The sequence below is a fragment of the Lycorma delicatula genome, chromosome 5 (assembly GCF_047948215.1).
Source record: "Lycorma delicatula isolate Av1 chromosome 5, ASM4794821v1, whole genome shotgun sequence".
NCBI lineage: Eukaryota > Metazoa > Arthropoda > Insecta > Hemiptera > Fulgoridae > Lycorma > Lycorma delicatula.
The window spans coordinates 17,750,893-17,775,004 of record NC_134459.1 but is presented as its reverse complement, the minus strand read 5'-3'; the positions used below and the strand labels follow the sequence as shown (position 1 = coordinate 17,775,004).

General features: G+C 30.1%; 1 protein-coding gene across 2 annotated transcripts in view; it reads right to left on the bottom strand.

The window, feature by feature from the left end:
- Positions 1-24,112, bottom strand: part of LOC142324770 (uncharacterized) — a 51,533-nt gene that overhangs the window by 11,001 nt on the left and 16,420 nt on the right. The window contains exons 4-9 of one of the 2 annotated variants that reach the window (XM_075365743.1): positions 14,405-14,644; positions 9,414-9,612; positions 7,830-8,088; positions 6,324-6,681; positions 2,352-2,532; positions 1,327-1,609 (exon numbers count right to left, since the gene is read on the bottom strand). In XM_075365743.1, the coding sequence (XP_075221858.1) occupies positions 2,359-2,532; positions 6,324-6,681; positions 7,830-8,088; positions 9,414-9,612; positions 14,405-14,644 (1,230 nt within the window). In that variant the 3' untranslated portion in view covers positions 1,327-1,609; positions 2,352-2,358. Of the gene's footprint in view, positions 1-1,326; positions 1,610-2,351; positions 2,533-6,323; positions 6,682-7,829; positions 8,089-9,413; positions 9,613-14,404; positions 14,645-24,112 lie in introns of those variants that run through there. The other variant, XM_075365742.1, reaches the window with a different exon arrangement.

Below are 24,112 nucleotides of genomic sequence, written 5' to 3'. Positions count from 1 at the left end.
CAAAGAAATTTTACAGCGGCGATCTGGAATTAGGTTTAATGAAGAAGCTGACATATATTCCTAACATAAAGCTATTTTGCTGATGAAGTTTGAATTCCTAAGAAAGACTGTTGTAATCCATTTGGAAAAAAGTCGCACAAAGCCAGAAAGGATTGTGGCCTATTGATATTGATTCTGCTGACCAATTAAAAGCTTTAATAAATTATGACTTCAAACCAAGTCAAAAGTTATGCCCATGATGAAAGCAAGAATTAGCTCAAAGAGAACTCAGCCAAAGGATGATCAACCAGAATCACAATTTAGTGATCTGTAAATGCTAAAGGCTTATAAAAGAATGGATACCTCACTGTCACCAATTAGAATATCTTCTTTAAAGCTTAAATATGTCAGGAAATGGGATTCAAAAGGCTACCTAATGCAGAAGAGCACAAGATGCTATTGCTACTACAGCAGCTGCTGGTTTGAGTGTAACTGATGTAATGCAAACATTAGAGAGTAAGCAGTGTCAAGAATGAAAAGATTCAATTAATTACACATTCGTAACAAACACAAGTTGAGTCTTTGTAGGATGGGAAAATACTGTAACTGTTACTAAGTAATGTAAGATTGGCTGGCCAGGTTACATAGTATAAATTTTCTATTATTTTATTTAATTGAGTTCATTTGTTTTTGTATATATGATTGTAATTTCAATTTTTTATGTTTGATATGTGATTTTATATATTTATATAAAATTACATATCAAACATAAATCATAAATCATTCCTGTTTTTGTACAATAAATATTAATAAAATAAATATTTTATACAACTGATGATGCCAAGATCCCGTGAAAGTGCTTTTGGAATAAAAAACAAGGTACATCTCATTTCATTTACTTATTAATTCTGGACTTCGATTGTTCAAGTTGGTCGTTTCTGACTATAAAAATACATTATATTGGTACAGAGGATATGGGTCTTTTTAGAAAAAAAAGAAAAAAATTATATATATATAATTTTTTTTTTTAATTTATCTTATATAACATTTTTATGGTTAATTTTCCCTTATTGTTAATCATTAGAAAGTGATATATTTTTATTTCTTTTGTTACGGAAGAAGATTTTTTTACGTAATTAGTGTTTCCAACTATTAAAAACATAATATATAAAAAAAAAAATAATAACACATTTTGTAATACAATCATTTCCCAATATCCACAAGCAGTTTGACTTAACTGTGATGCCTCTCCGAAATAATAAAGTTTTAAAAACTTATCAAGAAGCTAAAAATGTTAAGCTTTTTCATCTTTCTGTTAATAGGTTTTACTCCTCTTCATTTGCTACTTGAATGTGAGCTTATTTTGAATATGATAATGCTGTAAATATAGACCTTGTTAACGTGATGGTAGTTAAAAAGCATTAGTTTTCTAACTGACCACTAAGGCATTCATTCTGCATCTATGGTTGCTTTGTTTAGTTAGCTTTCTCTACTCATTACTGCAATATGTCACTCAATTTATTCATACATAGCATTCTTTAACATGTTCAATTATTACAATTGTGTTGTGCTTTATATTCAAATAAAATTCAATTTTGACAAGTGTAAATTTGTAATTTAAAAAAACCATCTGAAAGAGTAAAAAGCACAATTTATTAATTTGTTTAATATATTTTTTCTTCTTGGATGTTGTAATTTTAATAAGTCTTTATTAATGCATTACATAATACATACACTACTATACATACAATTTATTTACATACAGTATTAATGATAGTGAAAATCTGTTATATGTTAATATATATTTTAAATAAACTTCTGGATATTACTTTTACCAGGCACGTAATAGTATAATGGAAGTGTGCTGTATTTTATTGGTAACTGTTATACCTTAATATAACAGTGCACGTAAATACTGAACTGCAGTATAGCATTAGGTCATTAACAAATATTACCTAATAAAATATTATTTTTGGATCAACCGCAATTTTGGTGTAATTCTAGATTATCCCTGATCCTCTTCCCGGTTATTATCGTGAGTTGACAGTATATTACTACTGAATCCCATATAAAAATATTGTCAATAATCATGACAAACGTTTACTAACATTTCACTACTACTATTACTTATTTCAAGAGCATGGGAATTGTAGAAAAAACACTGTTACTTTTTAAAAGTTCTAAAATCAAGCACATCTTGATTCCAATTGGTTTAACATAAGAGTACATACAAGAATTTGGTCACACCAATTATCTACTCTGATTAAATTCATCTATTAAAATTCATTTGATGAAAAATGTTTATTCAGTTATTCTTAAGAGACAATCAGATTAATAGAACATCATAGATTAATAGATTAACCAAATCTTACCAAATATTTATGAAAATTTTTGCCTCGCCTCTATTACAGAAAGTCTATCTTTAATTCCAACTAACTCATTAATCACACGCTCATTCATCTCCTGCGTCTGAGTACATAGTCTCTCCAGAGTAAGCTGAATAGATGTTAACACAGAATCCCTTGAAATCTCACTCTCGCTACATGTACTGCACTATAAAGAGAAAAAACTTCTTTAGAAAAGACCAAATAAATTTTTGGGGAGATGCAATTAAAATAATGTTTTTATATTCTAAAACTAGAATACATTAAAAATTATAGTATATTTCACAAATATAAGCAATAGAATCATTTTGTAATTTTCTCATAACATCAAAAAATGAAAGGTTTCAATAAGAAATGGTCCTCACTGATAGTTGATAACTTACTATCATACTCCACTCTTACCATAATAAAAAATGGTAAAAAACCTGAATTTAATCTTTAGTGGAAATAAGAGGTTATTTAACATAGATGAGGCATCAAATTTACAGTGACTATATTAATTATATTTAAATTACGAGTAAAAAAATCTCGGTCAGGCTTCACACTTTTCATTCGATACAAAATTTCTATATCATATTCCAACAACAAATTTTCAAGCTTATGTAGGAAAAAACTTAAATAAAACAACAGAATTTTATATGCTAGGTAAAATGCATCAGTAAAACTTCCAGAATTCTTGAAGACAAAAAATTAATAATTAAAGTAAAAAACCAAAACAATACTTTACTACATAATGACTGACTTATACACTGTGCATAATTTAAAATTAAAATAACTGCCAGGGAAACATAGCTGCAAAAATTTACAAAATAATAAATAACAGCTGATGAACAATAACATTTAAACTGTGTAACAAAAAAATTGTACCTGGCTATTCATTTAAGATTCCACACATCAAAATGATAAAAAATTATTCTTTGAAAAAAATGTTGATTTTCTCTTCATTTTTTCGTCATTCAAAATCATTTTCCTTTTGTTCATTTTTTCAAAGAAAAATGTTTATCTTAAAAATTGGAGTGAGGAATCGTAACAATATTTAGTACACATTTGTATCCTCTAATAACATGTCCACAAATTTCAAAATGGTGGCCATATCAATTTTTAATCCTTCATATCTCTTTGCTCATTAGTTTTATCAAAATAGATTATATTAACTAAAATGTTAAACCTTTCACTTTAAACAAAATGAAACATTTTTTAGAATCAGTTGATAAACAACCAAATTATTGCAGAAAAATCTGTATCATAATTTTCAATTGAATTTCATTACCACTAATAAAAAATTACTAATCTGAAATTAAAATTATTTAAATTAATAAGTTTAAACTAAATGCAAGTTATTAACTAACTATATTAAATTTACATATATACATAAGTCAAATAGAGAACTTCCTCCTAATTTAGAATTCTGTTAAAAAAGAAGGGTGAAATAAATAACAAAAAAATTAATTAAAACAGTGATTTAAGTAATGAAAGAATTCATACACAAAATTCTGAAACACAAAACTACAATCCATTGCACTTATGTGATATAGATCTACATGTAATGTTTTACATTACCACATGAAATATTAATAGTTTTTAAAATAAGATAATATTACTTTTTTCTATAAAACACTTATTTATACATTTTTTATTAATTTCTTACTGCTACAGTTAAAATACTGTTATCTATATATGATATTTTACACACATTTCATATGCTCCTTTTATCAAGGTAAATAATATTTTACTGATAATTTTGATTTAGTACAGGTTAAGTTAATCTTACCTTTATTAATTATGATGATGCATGTAAGTTTAATATCATAACCATAATGGTTATAGGTGACCTAATATAGACGAGTCACAACTATATTTTCTAGAGTACCGTGCTAAACTCGCTAAAGAAAATTGAGAATTGAAGTAGTTTCCTGCTGCCTTAACCACAGAGCCAAATATGCAAAGCAGCTGCATATCATACCTAGCCTATTAAAATGTAGTTTATCTCTTCAAGTGTTGACTTCACTTCATTCACAAGGAGAAGCAATATATTGAACATTACTACTCTCTGGGAAAGTACTTGTAGATAGTGATTCTTATGCTGCAGATACTTTAGGTGGATCAGCCATAAAAAAAAGCTGGGATAGAGTTTCAAAGATATATTTATAATTCTAATATAACTTTTAACTGTATAATAATTACAGATTGAAATACAAATGTTTCACTTTCTTTAACTTATTTTTTGTTTTTAGAACAGATTTCCAATTAAAATTATGTATGACAACCCATTAATGTTAATAAAACAGTAATTTCATTTTATAACAAGAAATTAATTTAATTTCTCTATATTTTATCTCTATATTTATTATCTCTCAAATTTATTACAATGTAATTTAATCATACTATTTTATGCTTTCAATTAACTCAAATGTTTTTTTTTTGTTCTAACTACCACAATCATAACAGATGTAAATCACTTGATAGGAGTTACAAGTAACACCCAAAAATGACACAGATGCTCACAATAATAACCAGCATCACGCCAAGTTTACCAAAGAAAATGAGGAATGAAATGTAGTTACTCATTACATTTTACATCTTAGTAAAAAACACTACTGGTATATTAGCATGTTATGCTTACCAAGATGCAGGTGATATTACCAAGATATTAAGTCCTAGTGGCAACTGAATATCAACAACCACTCTGACAAATACACCTACTTTCTCGAAGTGTAATTAACTTATCTAAAATAAACATTTTTACTCTCAAGAGAAGAAATAATTCTGGTGCCTCTTATACGCAAATTTCTTTACAAGTATCAAATCATTAATGATTGGATCGAACACTAATGATTAAATATGATTTTACTATTTTCAAAATAAAATTTATCCAGATAATCCCAATACTGGGTTCACCGAGAGAATGTCATTGTTTTAGTCTTTTATGGGTAGAAATATTCTGAGTCTATGACCACAATCTATAAGAAAATTACATAATTTTGTTTTGAACTTTCATTAATCAAAATCAGTTAAATTGTTCTCAAGGTATACACCATTAGAAAAATTTTATTGTACTGCAATTTTCGTAGTTAAGTGAACAATTAATTCTTTGTAATGGGCACTATCAATGTAACATATATTTAATTAAAGTTATGTCAGTAAATACCAGCAAAGATGCATTTTAATATATAACATTGTATATAAAACTAAAGCAAAATGAATGAAAACTAGCAATGTCTATTATTTCTGCTTCTCGAAATCTCTATCAGTGGGCCATCCCTTTTGATGAAAAATAGATATTTGCTGCATGTTCAGGATCCAATTTAAATCTAAATAAAAGACTAGGCCAAAAAAATTAAGGCTGCTCTCTCTTTTGGTACTTTTTTTTTAATTTACACAATCTCAATTTTAGAAAACATTTTCAAACGATTTAAATTAAAGCAATGAGTTGTATATAATATTTACATAAACTTATAAAATCAGAAGGGATAGTTCCTCTACTATTTTTCAAGAACAATTTTTTGTTACTTACATGATGCGGGTGAATTTTTATAAAATTTCTAACAAACAAAATTTGAAATCATTTTCATAAAAAAATGAAATATTTCTGTTTTGATCTGACTGATGGTTCCCTTCCAAAGTAATAAATAACACCTACAAAACTACTCAAGAATGTAATTAAGCTTGAAAAAAAAAATATAGGATTATATAAAATCTATTTGAGCACAAAACACAACTAATTAAGGTTTTAAGAAGTGTAAGAGGCCAAACTTTTCCTGTAACCACACCACACCCCCTACAATTATAGAGATTGGAAAATCAAGTAGTTCTTCTTCCCAGCGTACAGTCAGCCAGTTGTTTAATCAGTGCCTCTATACTAAATAAAATAATAGCAATTTGTTTAGGCTTACACAAACAATCCAGTAATAATAAATACAGTTACTTATTAGATTCTAGAAGTAAAAATAAATATATTACCCGTCGATCAAATGACTGTTGTAATAGCTGTCGTTGCTGTTGTTGCTGCTGCTGAAGCTGGAGTTGCTGCTGAAAATGATTTTCCTGGAATGAAAACTGTGGATCAATTTTTATCCTTTTACAAGGAAGTTCAATATGATCATTGTTTGCAGGTGGCTGTAGAGATGGTAGTTGATGAGATGGAAGATTACTATTGCTGAATGCATGAGAAGAAACAAGCTTGTATTTCCCGTGACCAGGTTCTGAAAATACACTTTTCTGTCCATTTTTCAAGTGTTCTCCTTCTTCTCTGTCCTTGTCACGCTTTGGACAACTACATATTTTCACAAGTAAGCTGCATCTACCAATAACTTCGCCACTAAAACACAATCAATATTAAAAAAAACCCTAATGATAATTACGACAGATAAAAATAACTTTAATTATGATGTTACATAATTGTCATAGAGACATGATCTGGTAAAAATCCTTGCTGGAAATCAAGAGCAGTATCTAATTACACAAATTTTTTTTGAAAATTATTTCTCATTGTAATGATTAACTGTGTCTGACACAATTCCTCTAACAGGTGTAACAAGAAAATAAAATACAGCAGATTACTTTTACCAGGCTCAGAATTGATTTATAATTGTTAATAAAGACAAAAATAAAAGACCACAAAAAATTCTGTTCACAGTCTTGTGAGATACATGAAAAGATACTAAAATCTTATAAAATTTATTTTTACTCAGTTCAGAATTAATTTGTAATTGTTAATTAAGACAAATACAAAAATAAAAGGCCACAAAAATGTTTTTCACTGTTCTATAAGATACATGAACATTAAGAAAACTACAGAAATTAGCTCCAGAAAATACTTTTTTAAGACCTACATTAATTGCACCTAACCTAACATCAGTAATAAACCTGCTACACAGTAGTTACCCTGACAATTAACAGAGGAACAACATAAGAAAGAGATTTTTTTTCTATTTCATCAGGATGATGCTCACACACACTGCACCTTATTTTTTATTCTATAATATTTCTTAAAATGTTTTCTGAATGATTCAGAACTGTTTAAAAGTAGCTGTCATTTTAAAAAATATATATAATAAATTATATTGACCCTTTCATAAATGCTAATATCAATGGTGGAGTGGTAGCCTTTCTACCTTTCATTCTGAAATCTCAGGTTCAAATTCTTGTCAGACTTGATATATTTCATGCGATATAAAATTTATTTATATTCACAAAAAAATGAGGGTAAGGGGTAGCTGCTGTTAGTGGTTCAGCCAGTAGTTGATGAAAATATACATTTCCAGAGTATGCAAACACCCACGTTTGCATTATATACCTCAATTTTAACATATAAGCTTGAAATTTCTTTAAGTCAGACACGATCATCTTGCAACATGTGAAATTTTTTATAATCTCATAAATTAATATGTATATAAAAGTATACATTGAACAAAAAATTAAGATACATTATATTACACATAATCATTTAACAATTGTTTCAATTACCTTTCAGTTTCTAAAGTAAATATTAAGTTGACCGGTCTACGAGCCATTCCACTTTGGCAAGAAGTTTTACAGTGAAACTGATAGCCAACAGTTGTCACATCAAATCCAGGCTGTACTGGTTCAAGAGGAACAGTGACACTATGCCGTTTGCTATGCTGATCAAATTCATAACGTGCATGTTTATTATCCGTAGTTATAACATGTCCTACGAGACCATATTCTACACAATGACAGATTTCTAATTTTTCTTTTGTATGTGCTGAAATAACAAAAGAAAAAGAAAATGTGAACCAATTTCTAAAACATTAATATATTTTTATTCTTTAATAGTTAAGGTAACTGATTATTAACAAAATATTTCTTCAACTAAAGATCAGGAAAAAATAATTTTAAAAAATGAATAAAAAAGCAACATAAAAATGGCAAATATACGAAAAAATTAATATTCCTGAATGAAAATGAAAATTAACACAGAAGATTTTAACCATAAAATACTTACAAAAAAGTAATGAAACAGTTTTTCTTCTCACAGTCTCATACATTCTCCCATTCCATCTTCATTCTGGCAAGATAGCAACCAAATGCCAACAAAAAAATGATCATTAAACTTTCAACAAAATCGCTAGAGAGATTTCACAAATTAATCTTCTACTCAGCAACTTCATACGTAAATATTTAAATAATAAATAACTCTACAGACAATTTGACAAACCAAGTACTAAATTCCAATTGCAACATTCTTTAAGCACCACAATTATGGTTTTTTTATATAATCACATTGTTAATTGTCAATAAACTATTAACAGCACTATTTTAAGCACATTAACTTTAATACTTCTCTCCCATGAAATATCTAGCATTCCTACCTTCCTAATAAGCTTAATTTAAAGTCTCCCACTCTTGATATTATTTGATCTTATGAAACGTTGTTTATTTTGTGTAAAGGAACTAGTTATCTAACCAATACTGGATTCTGGCTTTTTTATTGAAAACTCATTGTATTTTTTTGGTTTAATATGCATGACACTATTTTAATTTTACAAAACAATTACATTGTTTTTAATTATTTTTATACAGTAATTTTAAACTGCATGAAACAATGTTTAAATCTAAATAAAACATAATAAAGATACATAGATAATTATAAATTCATGTAAATAATGGAATTTTATTGTTTTTGTCAGTTTGAAGGTCAACTGACATTGAGCATAGATTGAAAGACACGAAAAAGAATGAATCTTATTAGTTTACAGAAAACGACAACAATTAACCATAAAATTTTTTGTTAAATGTAAACTTTGTTTTTTGAAACTATCAACTAGCCTTCCCATTTTTTAAAAAAATGACAAAACATTTTGCATACAAAAGCAAAAATATGACTTATCCGCCTACTATTTTAACAGCTCTCTGATCAACTGAAGAACTAAAACTGAAGAACTTATGTTAAAATTATATTTTAACATAATTTTAAAGCAAGTTGTATTTTTTGATTATACAAAGAGACCCTGTGGTATCTTATCTCTAACTTGTTTTATTTTTTGGGAACGGGTATTTAAAAATAGATATTAAATTAAATAAAAATACCTTGATTTTTTGAATCTAAATTGGACCAGTGCAATGTGCACGTATCAACAGGAATGTGCATGTGGTCTGGTGCAACAAACATCAGCAATGCTCTAACTCTTAATCCTGCATAATTTACAGGATTACTTCCACCCACTTTGAACTGTAATAGTAAAACCTTGTCAACATTTATGAATACTTTTCGTAGAATTTCTGAATACTGAAACAGAAAAATTAATGCGATCTTAAAAATCAACTTGAAATAGTTACACAAAAAGTTTTTAAAATATTTAACATTTTAAGCACTAACAAAAACTACTTCACATAAGTTATTAACTTTATCCAAAATTTTAAAAAAATCAATAAACAAAACTGATATTTTACAAAAATATAACAAATTTTTACAGAAAGTTGTTTAGTTTAGGAAAAAGAAAGAAATTTCTAAAGATTTTATATTCTGCACAACTTTTACCAGGGTTTGTTGGGAAAGTTCTTGTCCTGACTCACAGATGTAATATTTCTGAAGTTTAATGTACATTGATAAATTTTACATGAGATGAAAGAGCCACTCAAACAGTTTTAGCTATGAGCAAACTCATAAACTCATTACTTTTACCTTCTGCTTGAAAGTGATAGTAGCAAAGATGGCAACCCAGTAGAAAGCGTTCTGTGTATTGCAGTTTGCAAAGTGTAATCTGTAATTACCATTCAACATGCGTTCTGTTGTGACCCCCTTGAGTGACAATAACATTCCTAGATAGTATAAACAATTTGAAATCACTGGCTGTATTTGTAAAGGGAAGCGTACAGGATGACCAAGTGTGTCCGAAGACAATGTTCAATTGTAACAGTCTTTTGTGCAGAGTCCTAGGAAATCTGTTAGAAAGATTAGCCACGAATTAGCAATTCCAGTGACATCTGTGTGAAGAGTTTTAAGGAAACGCTTACAACTACATCCATATCATTTACAGCTGTTACAACCTCTAAAGCCAACAGATTATGGTTTGCACACTAGCTTTGCAAATGAAATGATGCACAGTAATGATGAAGCCTTCCTTTATTGTGTCATATTCAATGACAAATCAACATTTAATGTTAATGAAATGTTAAGTAAACTCTCTCATAATGTATATAACTGGGAATCAGAAAATCTTTATGAAGTATTGAGTATTAACAAGACTCCACAAAAACTAAATGTTTTTTGTGCCATATCCTGATGGCAAGTTTATGAGCTGTTCTTTTTCATGGAAGCAGGTGTGTCTGGCATGAACTATCTTGATATGCTACAACTATGATTCTTTCCTCGACTGCAATATGAAGTAAAAAACTTTATTTGACAACAAGATGGTGCACCTCCTAACTGGCATAACAACGCTGTATGTGGATGGTAGAATGAAATTCTCCCTGATCGCTCATCAGTCACCAGCGACCAGATAACAGGGCTTGTTTGCTGTGGCCTCCACATTTGTCCGATCTGACCCTGAGCGATTTTTTTCTTAGGGATTTTATAAAGGATCAAAAGTATGTGCTACTGATACCAGTTGACCTATCCAACTTGAGATGCAGGATTGAAGCAACTATTGCATCAATTACTCCAAACTTGCTGATTTAAGTGTGGAATAAACTCTCCTATTGGCAGGATGTGTGCCATGTAACAAATGGTGCTCACATTGAACACTTATAAGAAAAACTGTTTAAGTTGCTCTTCCATTTCATGTATAATTTATAAATGTAAGTAAAACTTAATAAATATTACTAAACTTTAAAACCCTGATATTCGTTTTAAAACACACTACTTTATTTTAAAAGACTTAACACAGATGAACATCCAATTAGAGTTAGATTCCACTTCAAAGGATTCTTCCCCTTCATTTTTGCCAGAAAAAAAGCTGCAAAATCTATACGTGGTAATACATTCATTGAAGATGACAAACACTCGAGACTTCCAAAAACCACCCTCCATATTAAATAATTACCATCTGAAGGTACGCGACCTTGCTGACATTGAAAATACCTCAATAGATTATGTCCACTACATATTTTACATTATGTTTCAAATATGAAAAAGAATTCCGCTTGATGAGTGCAGTGCTTAGTCAATCAGAAACACATCCGACCGAATCTTCTCAAGGGTGTTTAGACTTTTCCACTGAGTTTCTTCGACATTTTAAAACAGTTGATGAAATAATTCATTATTACACACCAGAAACCAAACAGCAAAAAACAGATCGAAAACAGTTCTACCTCCAAAAAAGGTCAAGCTATGGTTTTTTAGCATTCTCATTGTGTGGTGTTCATAGACAATCTGGAAAAAGGCAGGATCATCATCAGGGAGCATTACGCTTCATTACTGGAATAATTGAAGGGTGCTATCCAAACTAAAAATCCACATCTGGCCAAAAAGAAAGAAAGAGAGTTCTTCCATTACAATAATGTGCCCGCACACATATCTCGGATTTCTGCTGCAAAACTCCAAACTGACCCAACAGTTCAAAATGCTTCCACAAGTGCCATATTTTCCTCTCACCAATTACTTCCTCTTCCCAAACCTGAAGAAATGGCTAGCTGAAGAAAAGCGTCACTTCAAATGATGAGATTATAGCAAAGACAACTGCTTATTTTTCAGAGTTGGACAAATCATATTTTACTGAGGGTACTGAAAATTTTTAAAGTCATTAATCTAAATTTATCAAATTGCAAGGTGACTACAATGAAAAATACAAAAAAAAATATATATTTCTAAAATTCTTGTGTTTTCTTTGTCAGGCCAACTTACAAAGGCAACATACAAAGGCTGTTTTTGACAACATAAAAAAAAATAATTTCATCAATATAAATAAAGAGTATTTTATCAGCCTTGGTAGTCATACATCAAATATAATATTTGATGTAATTAATATAATATTTGTAATATTATTATAATATAATAAAATATATATTTTATTATATTATAATATTTGTAAAATTTAAAGGCGGTTCATCCTCCCTACAAGCTGCCTCTACTTGCTTCTTCAACTGTTAGCACTGCTGGCGTGGTAAATTATTAGCCATGACCCTTTACCTATCAGCACTCAAAAACCATTCTTACATTCACAATCTTGCCCAATGAATTTTTTTGGCACGGTTTTGGTCGACCTAAATCTCATAAAGGTAAATAATCGATTGTAAGATGGGAATTTTTCTCAGGGAATGCATTTTTCACATAAATTTAATACGTGAAAATACAATATCTGCACGTTCCATTAAGAACTCTCTACCATCATTACATTTCTTGTATTTATAACCCAATCTCTTCATAACTTTCCATGTAGCATTTTAAGCTTCCAGTAAATCCAATTTTCTCCAGTAAAATTGCACGCACTTTCTCACAAGTCAAATACTCACCATGCACAAAAAACACCATTATTATATGGCGAATACATTCCTGATTGAAACTGCCTACTACACTGGTTACCCAATTTTTATGAGGCATCTTCTTATTAGGGGATTTAAATGAAACTGATGGTTGTTGGACATTGACATCACAAATTTCAGTGATGACAGATGTAGAAAATAAGCTCTCACAGCACATCTTTGCACACTGCAAAGGCTGCACGAGCAAGCAGTTGCCATTACTTTCTGGGTAGATGTAAATCTTTCGTAAATAGTTGCTTTAGCTTTATTTTGCAGATCTTTCAGACAACTATACACACTGAAAACAGCAGTTTTTTACTGTCTGGATTGCTTTACCACTCAGTGCTGACGGGTAGTGCCATTGATTCTATAGGATATAAATGAAACTGTACATGTACAACTGAAGAAGTTGAATATATTTCAGACTGACAATTGTTGTATAATCACTGCAAATGATTCACTACAACGGATGACTGGTGCATACGGTACTATTTAAAAACAATTTTCATAAATAACTATGCCACGTCAAAGAAAATTATAACATTATTGCCTATAATAAATAAACAACTCATTTCATATATTTTTGTAATAAGTCATTGTTACTGTTTATTTATAGCAAAACCTTAGTTTAACATGCTTGAAAAAAAAAATACTTTAAAGAAACAAATAAATCAATTACTTCATATACATCTCGAACACAATATTAGACAAATAATTTTATTTATAATAAAATTATAATGTAATAACAAATTACAAGAACATATTTCGTTACTATAATACTGACATAAAATTAGATACGGTGCAAGTCATTGGAAATTAATTGATATTGTTCAGACTCAGTTTCACTTAATGTTATTAAAAATTATTTAAGGACTATAAATTTCAAAGGTCTTTCGATCAGCTGCACGCAGCTCCATATGAATGCAGTCAGCTCCGGTCAGCTGCACTCAGTTCCATTCAGCTGTACTAGGCTCCTTCCTACTGTATAAATGGGCTATTGTTCTATTGCTAGTCAGTCTTCTATTAGCCTTCATGGACTCAACATAATATTATATATATATGTTACGTATTCAATAAAACTAATTTAATATAAAATATAAAAGCTCTATTTATTCATGAACAAGCAATAATAAAAGATTAGAATAATTACATCTAATCAAGGTACAACCCTAAGACAACAGTTATTCGACAGATTTGATTTTTAGAATACACTACTTTGGTTGCTGTGTGATGTTAAGAGCAGTGTAAGGAATGCCATAGAGCATACTACAGACCTCCCTTCAGATATTATTACACTAAAATATAACAGGTTCTATATTAATTAAGTTATGATTATTCTGTAATTGTTTGAAATTAGATAAAGGAAAATATCCATTTTATCGTTTGTCACATGCATAATAACGGCACGTTTTATAATTCAAAAACCATTGTACATTTATCCATCTTTAAATAACAAACAACTATACATGAGAATTCAAGATTTAGATTACAATAATAAAATGCATAATAAAAAAAATTAAGTAGGTACACATCCATTCAACTGTAACAAAATAACAGCTACAGTAATAAATGATTAAAAAGAACAATTAATTAAATAAAACTGAATAAAATTCACTTACGGCCCAAGTATGTTTCTTTGATGATGGAGATAACTGTATTTTGAAATTAAATGGACCAAGGTAATCCTCAGTACTTGGCAAAGAACTGGTTGGGCCGTGTATCAAATCACAAGCTTTTACTTCATCTGATGCAGACACAGTAGCATCTAAACTACTTTCTACATAATGGTTTGGATTGCATTCATACTCAACCGTACAATTTTGAGTTGAGTCACAAACATTACTTTCTCCATTGTAATTCTGAAAAAAAAAAAGTAAATAAAATTTGTTATATATATATATATATATATATATATGTGTGTGTTATAATATATATATGTGTTATAATATATATATATATACATATTTTTTCTATTCACAGCAGTATATTAATTTATTCCTTTATACTATCCATTCCAGTTATTAAATGATGATCCACTAAAAGTACCAGAAGTGAAAGAGGAACTAAATTTCTTTTTCTAAGAGGAATTATTTAAATTAAAAAGCCAATGTTTGGAGAATAGAATGAAATCAATTCATTCTTCATTTTGCTTAGTAAGCCTGGCTTGGGATGCTTGCCATTTATTCATATCAGGACTAGTTTCATATTAGGTCACCCACAAACAAACACACAATTACAGCACTAACACATGTAATAAAATCTCTACCACTAGGTATTTCTTGTAACTCTACACATCATTTACTGCATATTTCTCTACAGATATATATAAATTAGTGAATACAATCTTAATATTCTTAAATCAACAACCAGACCAAAAGATGCAAAATATTTTGATCTACCCACATCTGAGCTACAACCAAATTCTCTATCTTCAAATTGCCTTGGTACCTCTCTCTCTTGGAAAAGTTTTTAAAAAATATTTTCATCGAGCTCTCTGCCCTCTAAATAAGAGATGAATAAGTATTTGTGATAGATTTCAATAAGTCATAGTTAAAAAAAGAAAATAATAACTTAAGTTTGGCCACCGTTTTGAAAATAACAGGTAGAGTACAATTTCAATTACCTTCTAAATCAATTACTTTCCAAAATTTCAATTACAGATCGATAGAATTCGTCTGTACAATTTATTGTACAGAATTCGCTGTAATTCAATGTATTGTACTAATTCGCTGCTGTAGTATGGTAGCCGCCCATGCGTCTGGGAGCATGGTTTCATTCCGCCAGTGGTGATCCTGGTTGTGATTTGATAATGCCGTGCGAGACTCCATGATGGGACCAGGTGAGGGTCCGGTTCCTGTGCGAACCGGAATGAGGTTATGTTCCCCTTGTTAGGTGATTTAAATTGGTCAACTTGTTTAGGTGTAGGTCTGAATTTCTATGTTGTGTAAAACATAATTTTGATTGGTTGAGTGTAGCACTGATTTAACTTTCAACTCGTTCGTTTTCTGAAGCATTCACAGTCACGAACGGTGCTGTCAAATCTGGAGTAGGCACAGGGTTGCGCTTCCACAGTTTCGGTCAGTTAGTTTGAGGGAATCATGTTAGGTTGGATGTGAAGATATCAGTTTGAGGCCTATGTGAAGGCAAAATTTGATTTGTATTTACTGCAAACGTCTGCCAAGGCAATTACATTGATGGCATGCCAACCGAGGCGTGGCTCGGTTGAATCACTGATGACTCCGGTAAAGGAGGTTGCCTTTAGACCTCAGAGTCTAAAGGTTGCCTTTAGTTCCAAACCCTGAGGGGTTTACCCCTCAGGGCTCGGAACTAAGATGGCTCAGAACGGAAGAGGTGGTGTGGCAACCGGTAATGTCACAAGGTGGGTGTCTTCCCCCTGCAGGGTTGGGATGTACAATACATTGTATTACTTATTGTTTGCAGCTGCCAAAGTTCTTCCTGCAATTAAAAAGGGATATTAAGGGTATTAATTTGACCACTAATGATGAACTGAAAGAAACAATGAAGTCATGAATCAAGAAAATACCACCATCAATCATCATTGAGAGAATGAGAAAACTGGTTCACCACTAGGAGAAATGTGTGGCAGTAAATAGAGTATTTACGTATTAACGCCACCGCAGCTACAGCTTTATTTAAAAATAAAGTAGTCAATCGCATTTCAGTGGAAAATGGGCCGAAACAGATTCAAAACAGAGTATAAATGGTTATTTATATTTATTTATTTTATAAATATAATTTAACCAAACTTAACCTACGCTCGCTTCGCTCGACTAATTAACACCGTAATTTTTTGATTATTTATTTAATAAATTCAGTAATTATTGCAATTTGATTATTTAAATAATAACTGAATTTATTAAATAAATACTCAAAAAATTACGGTGTTAATTAGTCAAGGTTAGCGATGTAGGTTAAGTTTGGTTAAATTATATTTATAAAATAAATATTTATTTATTTATGTTAAACTCTATATCGGCCCATTTTCCACCAAAATCCTTTGTTTTTAAATAAAGCTGTAGCTGCGGTGGCATTAATACGTAAGTACCGTAAATAGTGACTAGGTGGGTAAATAAATACAAGTTTTTGCAGGAAATAAGATGTTCTTTTATTCCATATTTCTTCCATTCAACTACCTCTTTTCATTTACACAATATGAGCAAACGTGTCTTAAATTTCAGCCACCCTCCATAAAACAAGAATTCATTTTGAAATTTTTCATTTCAGGTGTACATCTTACTCTTTTTCAAGATATTTCTCTCCTTGTGGTCCCCAGTGGGTAAGCCAAAGCAACAAAAACAGGGTTATAAAATCAATTTCAGTCTTGTGGTACTACCTGTTACATCTTCCTCTACAGCAATCTCTACACGGCAGGTCTGAGAAAGGACCAGGCTGAGCTTACATACCACCTCCAGTTATTTAATTAGTATCACTTTGCTTCATCATTATTAAAATGAGTTCACATAATAAGCACATGTGAGTAGGTGTCTGACAATCCTACATAATGGTCGTCCCTAACCTGGGGAATCAATGACCAGTATTCCACCTGATTCATTACACCACCAGTCACAACTGGATTTGACTTTGACTGCCTGTTTTGGTGTGGAGTAGTTAGTAAATTTTCCACTGATCCTGTAAACCTCAGGATCTGCCATCTGAGGCTGCTCACCACAATGAGGGACAGGCAACCTCACACACATTATCATAATTATTGCTAGGTTTTCTACAAGAATCATTCAATAAGTAACCAAACATTTATGGATTTACTACTCAGTATGAACAAATTTCAATATTTAAATTATTTTCCCACACAGTTAGCCATGTGCTATTTTCTAAACACATTTAGCCTATTTTCCTACAAGCTTTTGTATTCCATCAGCAAAGAATTCTTTGAGTTAGCCTCAAAACTATTTTCACTTCATTATCCTGACTATCTTCACTTCTACATTATCTTCCTCAGAAAACAGATTTTAACAGAAAAAAAGAGCAATAATCCTATGGCACCAAATCACAGGCAAAATATACTAGGAAAGTAATAGAAAGCATACTGTTAAAATCATATGGGATGTATGGCGCAACTACTATCAATTCAGCAGTACTTCATCAAGCCAAAAAGGCAAACTGTTCCTCATCTACTTGTAACTCAGAGCAAATAATAACAGATTAATCCACATTAGTGGAGGTATTTTTCAAGGCAATGCTCTCAGTCCATTTTGGTTTTGCTCAAGCTTAAACTGCTCTCAAATCTATTGAATAGTACTACGTTTTCAAAATCATACCTGATAGACAAAGTACCTTTAAGCTACCGCATTCAATCTATGTTGATTCTAAGTTATCTCCATGAAGAGAAAAATAGTTGAAATACTTACTGAATATAATCAAAAAATACTCAAAGGTGTACAGATTTTGAATGAGCATTGTAAAGTGCTCCATTTTGAAAAAAGAACCATAATAAAATAAAAATCACTATCTTCAATTTCAAGCAGATCACGTAAACTCAATAATTATTTTAAGACATATACGTATGCTACAGGCTAAGGAGATCAATTAATTACAAACAAATTAAATATGAAGTAACAAAATAAAACTATTTACACAATTTATTATTAAAATGCACTTATCAGCCACAAATACATTCAAATCCATCAACACACTTCCAATTCCCATTCTGGCATACTCATTTGTAATTACTTTACGTAAAAATACAGAAATTGAAGGAATAAACGGGAAGTTCAGAACCAGACTTACATGTAATAGATTGATAACATCCTAAGACCTCCACAGAGAGAATTACACTTCCATGACAAGAAAGGGGACATGGCCTAATCAACAAAGAACTGATGACTAAAAAGCAGATTCAATCAAGAAAAATTTTTTATAGTAAAAGAAACATTCTACTTATACAAACCAGTGATTATAGAAGACCAAAAGCTTTCGCCTTCAAACCTGGGTTTTAAAGGTTTTCAAGATTCTTGAAATTATTTAGACAAATACTATGGTAAACTACCAAAATGAACCAAAAAGAAACTCCGTGGTATATATAGTATGACATCAGTTGAACATGACAATAATATATCAAACTAACAGCTAATATTGAGAAATCTCTATGGAGAGATTGTGGTATTCATGATGCCAATTCAATATAAGGCCATACTTATTACCAACTACAGGAAATGTGTGACAAAAAATACAATACAGATATCAGTAGATGTCATTCAAAACCCAAAACCAAACAGCTGGATGCCCACCACTTGCTCAGACTGCCTAGCTACATCACAAATAGGAAATATCATACATCAGCAATCTTACTTTAAATTATGACATTTTCAAAAACAGACAAGGTTAATACAAATACATTCCCTTGGTTGATGGTACAAAGAGTAAGAGCTGCTATGACCATACAATATTGATTGATAAAGCAATAATAAATAATAGACAAGACATTGCATTCCTAGACAAAGAAAACAATAGGGTTTTTCTTATCAACACTGCAGTACCCAACAACCACAATGTTCTGAAAATTATAATAGAAAAATGTAAAGATTTAACAATAGACATGCAAATTATCTGGACGGTTGAATCTGTTTCAATCATCCACCTGATGATTTCACCTTCAAGAGTGATTTCCAAACTAATTACCAGCCTGAAGAGAATAAATTTAAAAAGTAAAATTTATATACAATTTCAGAAGTCTGTCATTCCTCTTTACATGTAGAATTTTATGGGAGTTTCTCAATACTGAACTCAGTGAAGCAGTCTTATATATCACATAAAGGGATATTACAATAATTGTACTGGCATCAATGATTGCAGATCTGATGCCTTTATAAAATGAAATGACATCATCGTCAAAGTGCAAAGCAAGAACTTTATAATAACAATAATAGTTTGTAAAACATCAAGCCATCCTTGGATACATAAATACATACAATAATATGACTCGTAGAGCAGTTATTTCTAATAAACACAAATAAATTACAATCCACAATGGATATAACTTAGTAAAAAGAGAGCACAAAATAAAAACAATAGTAAAAACATTAAAAGTAAATCTGAACATACGAAGACTGTTCAGAAAAAAAGCCCGACAAAGAAAACAGATTCTTCACAAATTTTGTTTATTTTTCAGTGTAGTAACTATGAGAGATTCAGTACATTCAGACTAACGACTAACCAGTTTTTTTAAAACCATCAGTGTAATGCAATTTGTCCAATTCTGTAAAATAAGTGTTTTCTCAGCTTTGAATTCATTAAAAAAAAATATGATGTGAACCTCTGTCCAGTGAGCCATTTCTTCAGGTTTGGGAAGAAAAAGTAATTGCTGGGAATCGTGTACATGTGAAGTGCTTGAAAGTGCAGGTGATGAAGTTTTGCAGCAACAGAATCTTTAGTGGAATCTAATACTTTTTGTATATCCATCAAAGTTAAACCTTAAAAAACAAAGTACTTTATAACAGTTTTATTAATCATGGCCTGTTGGTATTGATATATAATTTATTTATAAAATAGTTTCCACTTACCAATAATCTTTAATAGTATGTCCGAGTGCTTTCGGATTAGTAATCCATTCTCAGGAACATGATGTGTTATAATTATAATTATTTACTTCACAGATCAGTAACATACTACATTGAATTTTAAAAACAAAAATTATAAATATAACAACTGATCGTCAAAAGGTAAAATAATGTAAACGTTATCTGTCATGTCAGTATGAAGGTCTCAATTGCTATGCTCAGTTGTTATTAAGGATTGTTGGTAAGTGGAAACTATTATATAAATAAACTTTATAACAGCTCAAACTTCAATTTTAACCATTTTAAAAAATAAATTGTTTACTTTATTCTATCACCACAAACAAGAAACATATCTGAAACTTGGCAGGACACCTTCTACAGGATTATACTTTACAAATATCATACTCATTTGTTCATACTTGTGTCATTTTTTTGTATCACGCCAAGAAATTTTCTCAACAACCCTGATAAATATACAAAATATATCAGACACAAACTAATAATGCAATATTACTAATGGCTTTAATAGAAATTATTACATAATTGCATCAATCTAATACATCAATAAAATGTAGATTACAGAAATTAATAATAAATGATCTTTTATCAAAGAAATCCGAGTATACCATCAAACTAGTCAAGCGAATCAAATGATAACAAAAAAACATTGCTTTATGATAATTGGAAATCAATAACTAAAATTAATTATTGCAATCAAATGTAAATTATTTGATGAAATAAGCATGCTACAATAAGTAATGTAGAAGTCCATTTGGAAATCATAAAAGTAATATAAAGCAAAAATTTTACAAAATATTAACATACTTAAAAGATAATTTTTATTGTTAAATAAACAAAAGGATTAAAAAAAGTACAATTTTGACTTTGAGAATAATGAATTCCTACTAAACTATGCTATTGTATTATACAGGATGCATCCAAGGAAATCAGTATTTTACATCACATTCTCCTGAAAAAGCCCCAGCAAAGCACCATAAATAAAATATCCAATATAATTAAGAAAATAAAAAAATAATTTAACACATTTTCTGTGATATCGGTTACACATGTCCAATAAGAGCATTTACAGTGAGGCAACCACCAATTTTCTCTTTGATTTCTTGGTGAAATGTCCAATTTTCTTTTTGATTTCCCTTCTGAGCAGCAGGCTTATTTTTTGTCAATCCTCATTTATTTTTTTGTCATATGGAGTAATTCTAAAGAATAACAAGTCAGAGCTCAAAGTGTACAGACATGTCGTGATCGGCCAGTTGCTTATCTTAGTTAATATTCAATGACTATTATAACTACACTTGTTTGGGCTTACATATTTTAAAACAGTTTTCGCATTTAAAATTGTTTGATTATAAGGCATTGTGTTAATTAAAGTAGGTGACAATCAAGTCATTTTATAAAGCTATAGCTACGCAAGTAAAAGCAAAAATTCAATGTACTGAATGTAAAAGCTTTTTTCATAGAAGCTGTGTTAATTTGTCTCAAGATGAAAGATTATTTGTTAACTGAAGATACTATTTGGAGATGTGAATCATGTCAATGTTTGAGACAAAAGACCCTTCAAGTGGAAACAGTAATCAGTGCAAGAAACGAAGTCACTGAAATGACTTCATTTCTTGCACTGTATAATCACTGAAGTGCAAGTATAATCACTGAAAAATGAATTAGGAAAGTCAATTAATTTTTGCCACAAAAAAATTATATATATTGTCAAACTGATAGAAATAAAAGTCCCAATGATAAAGCTGTATCAAGAAAAATTTAAAACTGTTGAAGAAAATGAATGTTTAAAAAAAGTTAAAAGTGTGGAACACCAATTGGATGAATTGGAACAATATTCTAGTAAAAACTGCCTAGAAATAAATGGAAATTCAAAAGCAAATAACAAAAATCTGTTAAAAATATAAAGACGGCAGGCAATGCCCTGGATGTCCCAATTGTGAAAGAGGTGGATACTTGTTACCATTGGGTTCCAATCAGGAGGGAAGAAATACAGGGGTCATTATAAAATTTACATAAAGAACAACAAAAGAAGGCTCTTGCTAAAAAGGAAACAAAAGAGGAACCTCAACATGAATGATATTGGAATGACAATTGGTTCAGCAGACATAATATACATTAATAAGAGGCTTAGTCCTGCTACATGCAAAATACTAAACGCTGCTCAAGTTATAAAGGGGACAAGGTAATCCATTTTACGAACATGGAACAAGTCACTGCACTTAGCATAATGAATCAACAAGAATGACATAATATGGATATTGTGAATTTACAGATTAGTTTGTACTAAAGACTGTTTGTTACTATTTACAAATTAATTCTTCGTATAGCTTAAATATTATTTAATTTAAATATAAAAGAAAAATTAGATTTACTTTTAATTTTCTGATTAAGTTAAAATATAAAATATATTTAATGATAAAGCTATTTGTAATTGATTCGATAAGCATGCAGTTGTCATACAACAAAACATTAGAAGTATGCAGAAAAATTTAGGTCAGTTTGTATTAAAAATACAATCCTTGCTCTTCAACCATATATTATAATTTTACTGAGGAAAATGATTTTTATATTATGGATTTTTAGAATATGATCGAGGAAAATGAATTATGTTTGTGTACATTACCAGGTTATTCAGTCCATGCAGAATACAATAATTTGTATAGATCCACAGGGATAGCAATATATGTATTTCACACTTTATTGTGTAAACAAATAATAAATACTGTGATAAGATCTGCTTACTGTGTTCATGTTTCAATAACGGTGTCAGATATTGTTTTAATAGACATTTTAGATTTAAGTTTGTATTTAATAATGCAAAGTGTAACCCAAAATGTTCTAGGGAAGAACTCAAAACGGAACGAGAAAATCCTTCTGAAAGATGAGAACAATACTTTTGTGACTTGTCAAAAAAATGTCTCCAATATATTTAATACTTATTTCTGTAACATAACTAATAACCCTAGAAATCAAATAAATAATAATAGAGCTGCATTAAAATCTACTGACAGGCATGATGATGTTTTCAGAGATAATTACATCCAGAACACAATTTTTTTACACCCAGTAACAAAAATTGAAATTAAAGCAATTTTACTCATACTGCAAAATTGCAAGGCATCAGTGTAACGATAATGTAACACCTGTACTAATTAATAATCCATATATGAAAGTATTTAGATGCTCTTGCATATTTGGTTAATTTTAGCCTATCTTCTTAAGAATTCCCTGTTGATTTAAAGAAAGTGATTGTTGTTCCACTTTTTTAAAAGGGAGTTACACATTCCTTGTAACTATCAACCAATTGTTTTACTAGCTACATTTTCTAAAATAATTGAAAAATTAGCAAAACACGCCTAGTACATTTCTTAAACAACAAAGGATAATTTAGTAAAAATCAGTTTGGTCTCAGAGCAAATATGAACATAGAGGAAGCATTACTGAGTTTTACAGAGCAAATATATGATAGAATTAACAAAGTAGAATATTGTACTAGACTATTTGTAGTAATGAAAGCCTAGACACGGTATACTGTATAATCCTACTATGTAAACTATAACGCAGGTGAGGAAATTAATGAAGAAGCTGAGTTGCAACATGGCATCCCACAAGGATCTGTTCTGTCAGGCCCAGTGTTTCTACTAATATAAACAATCTATGCAATAGCAAATTTAAAGGCAATGTAACTGCATTTACAGATGACAATGTTTTAAGTTACAGGGCAAGAACAATCAAAGAATTGCGAAATAATATGTAAAATGGTTTTAAACTACC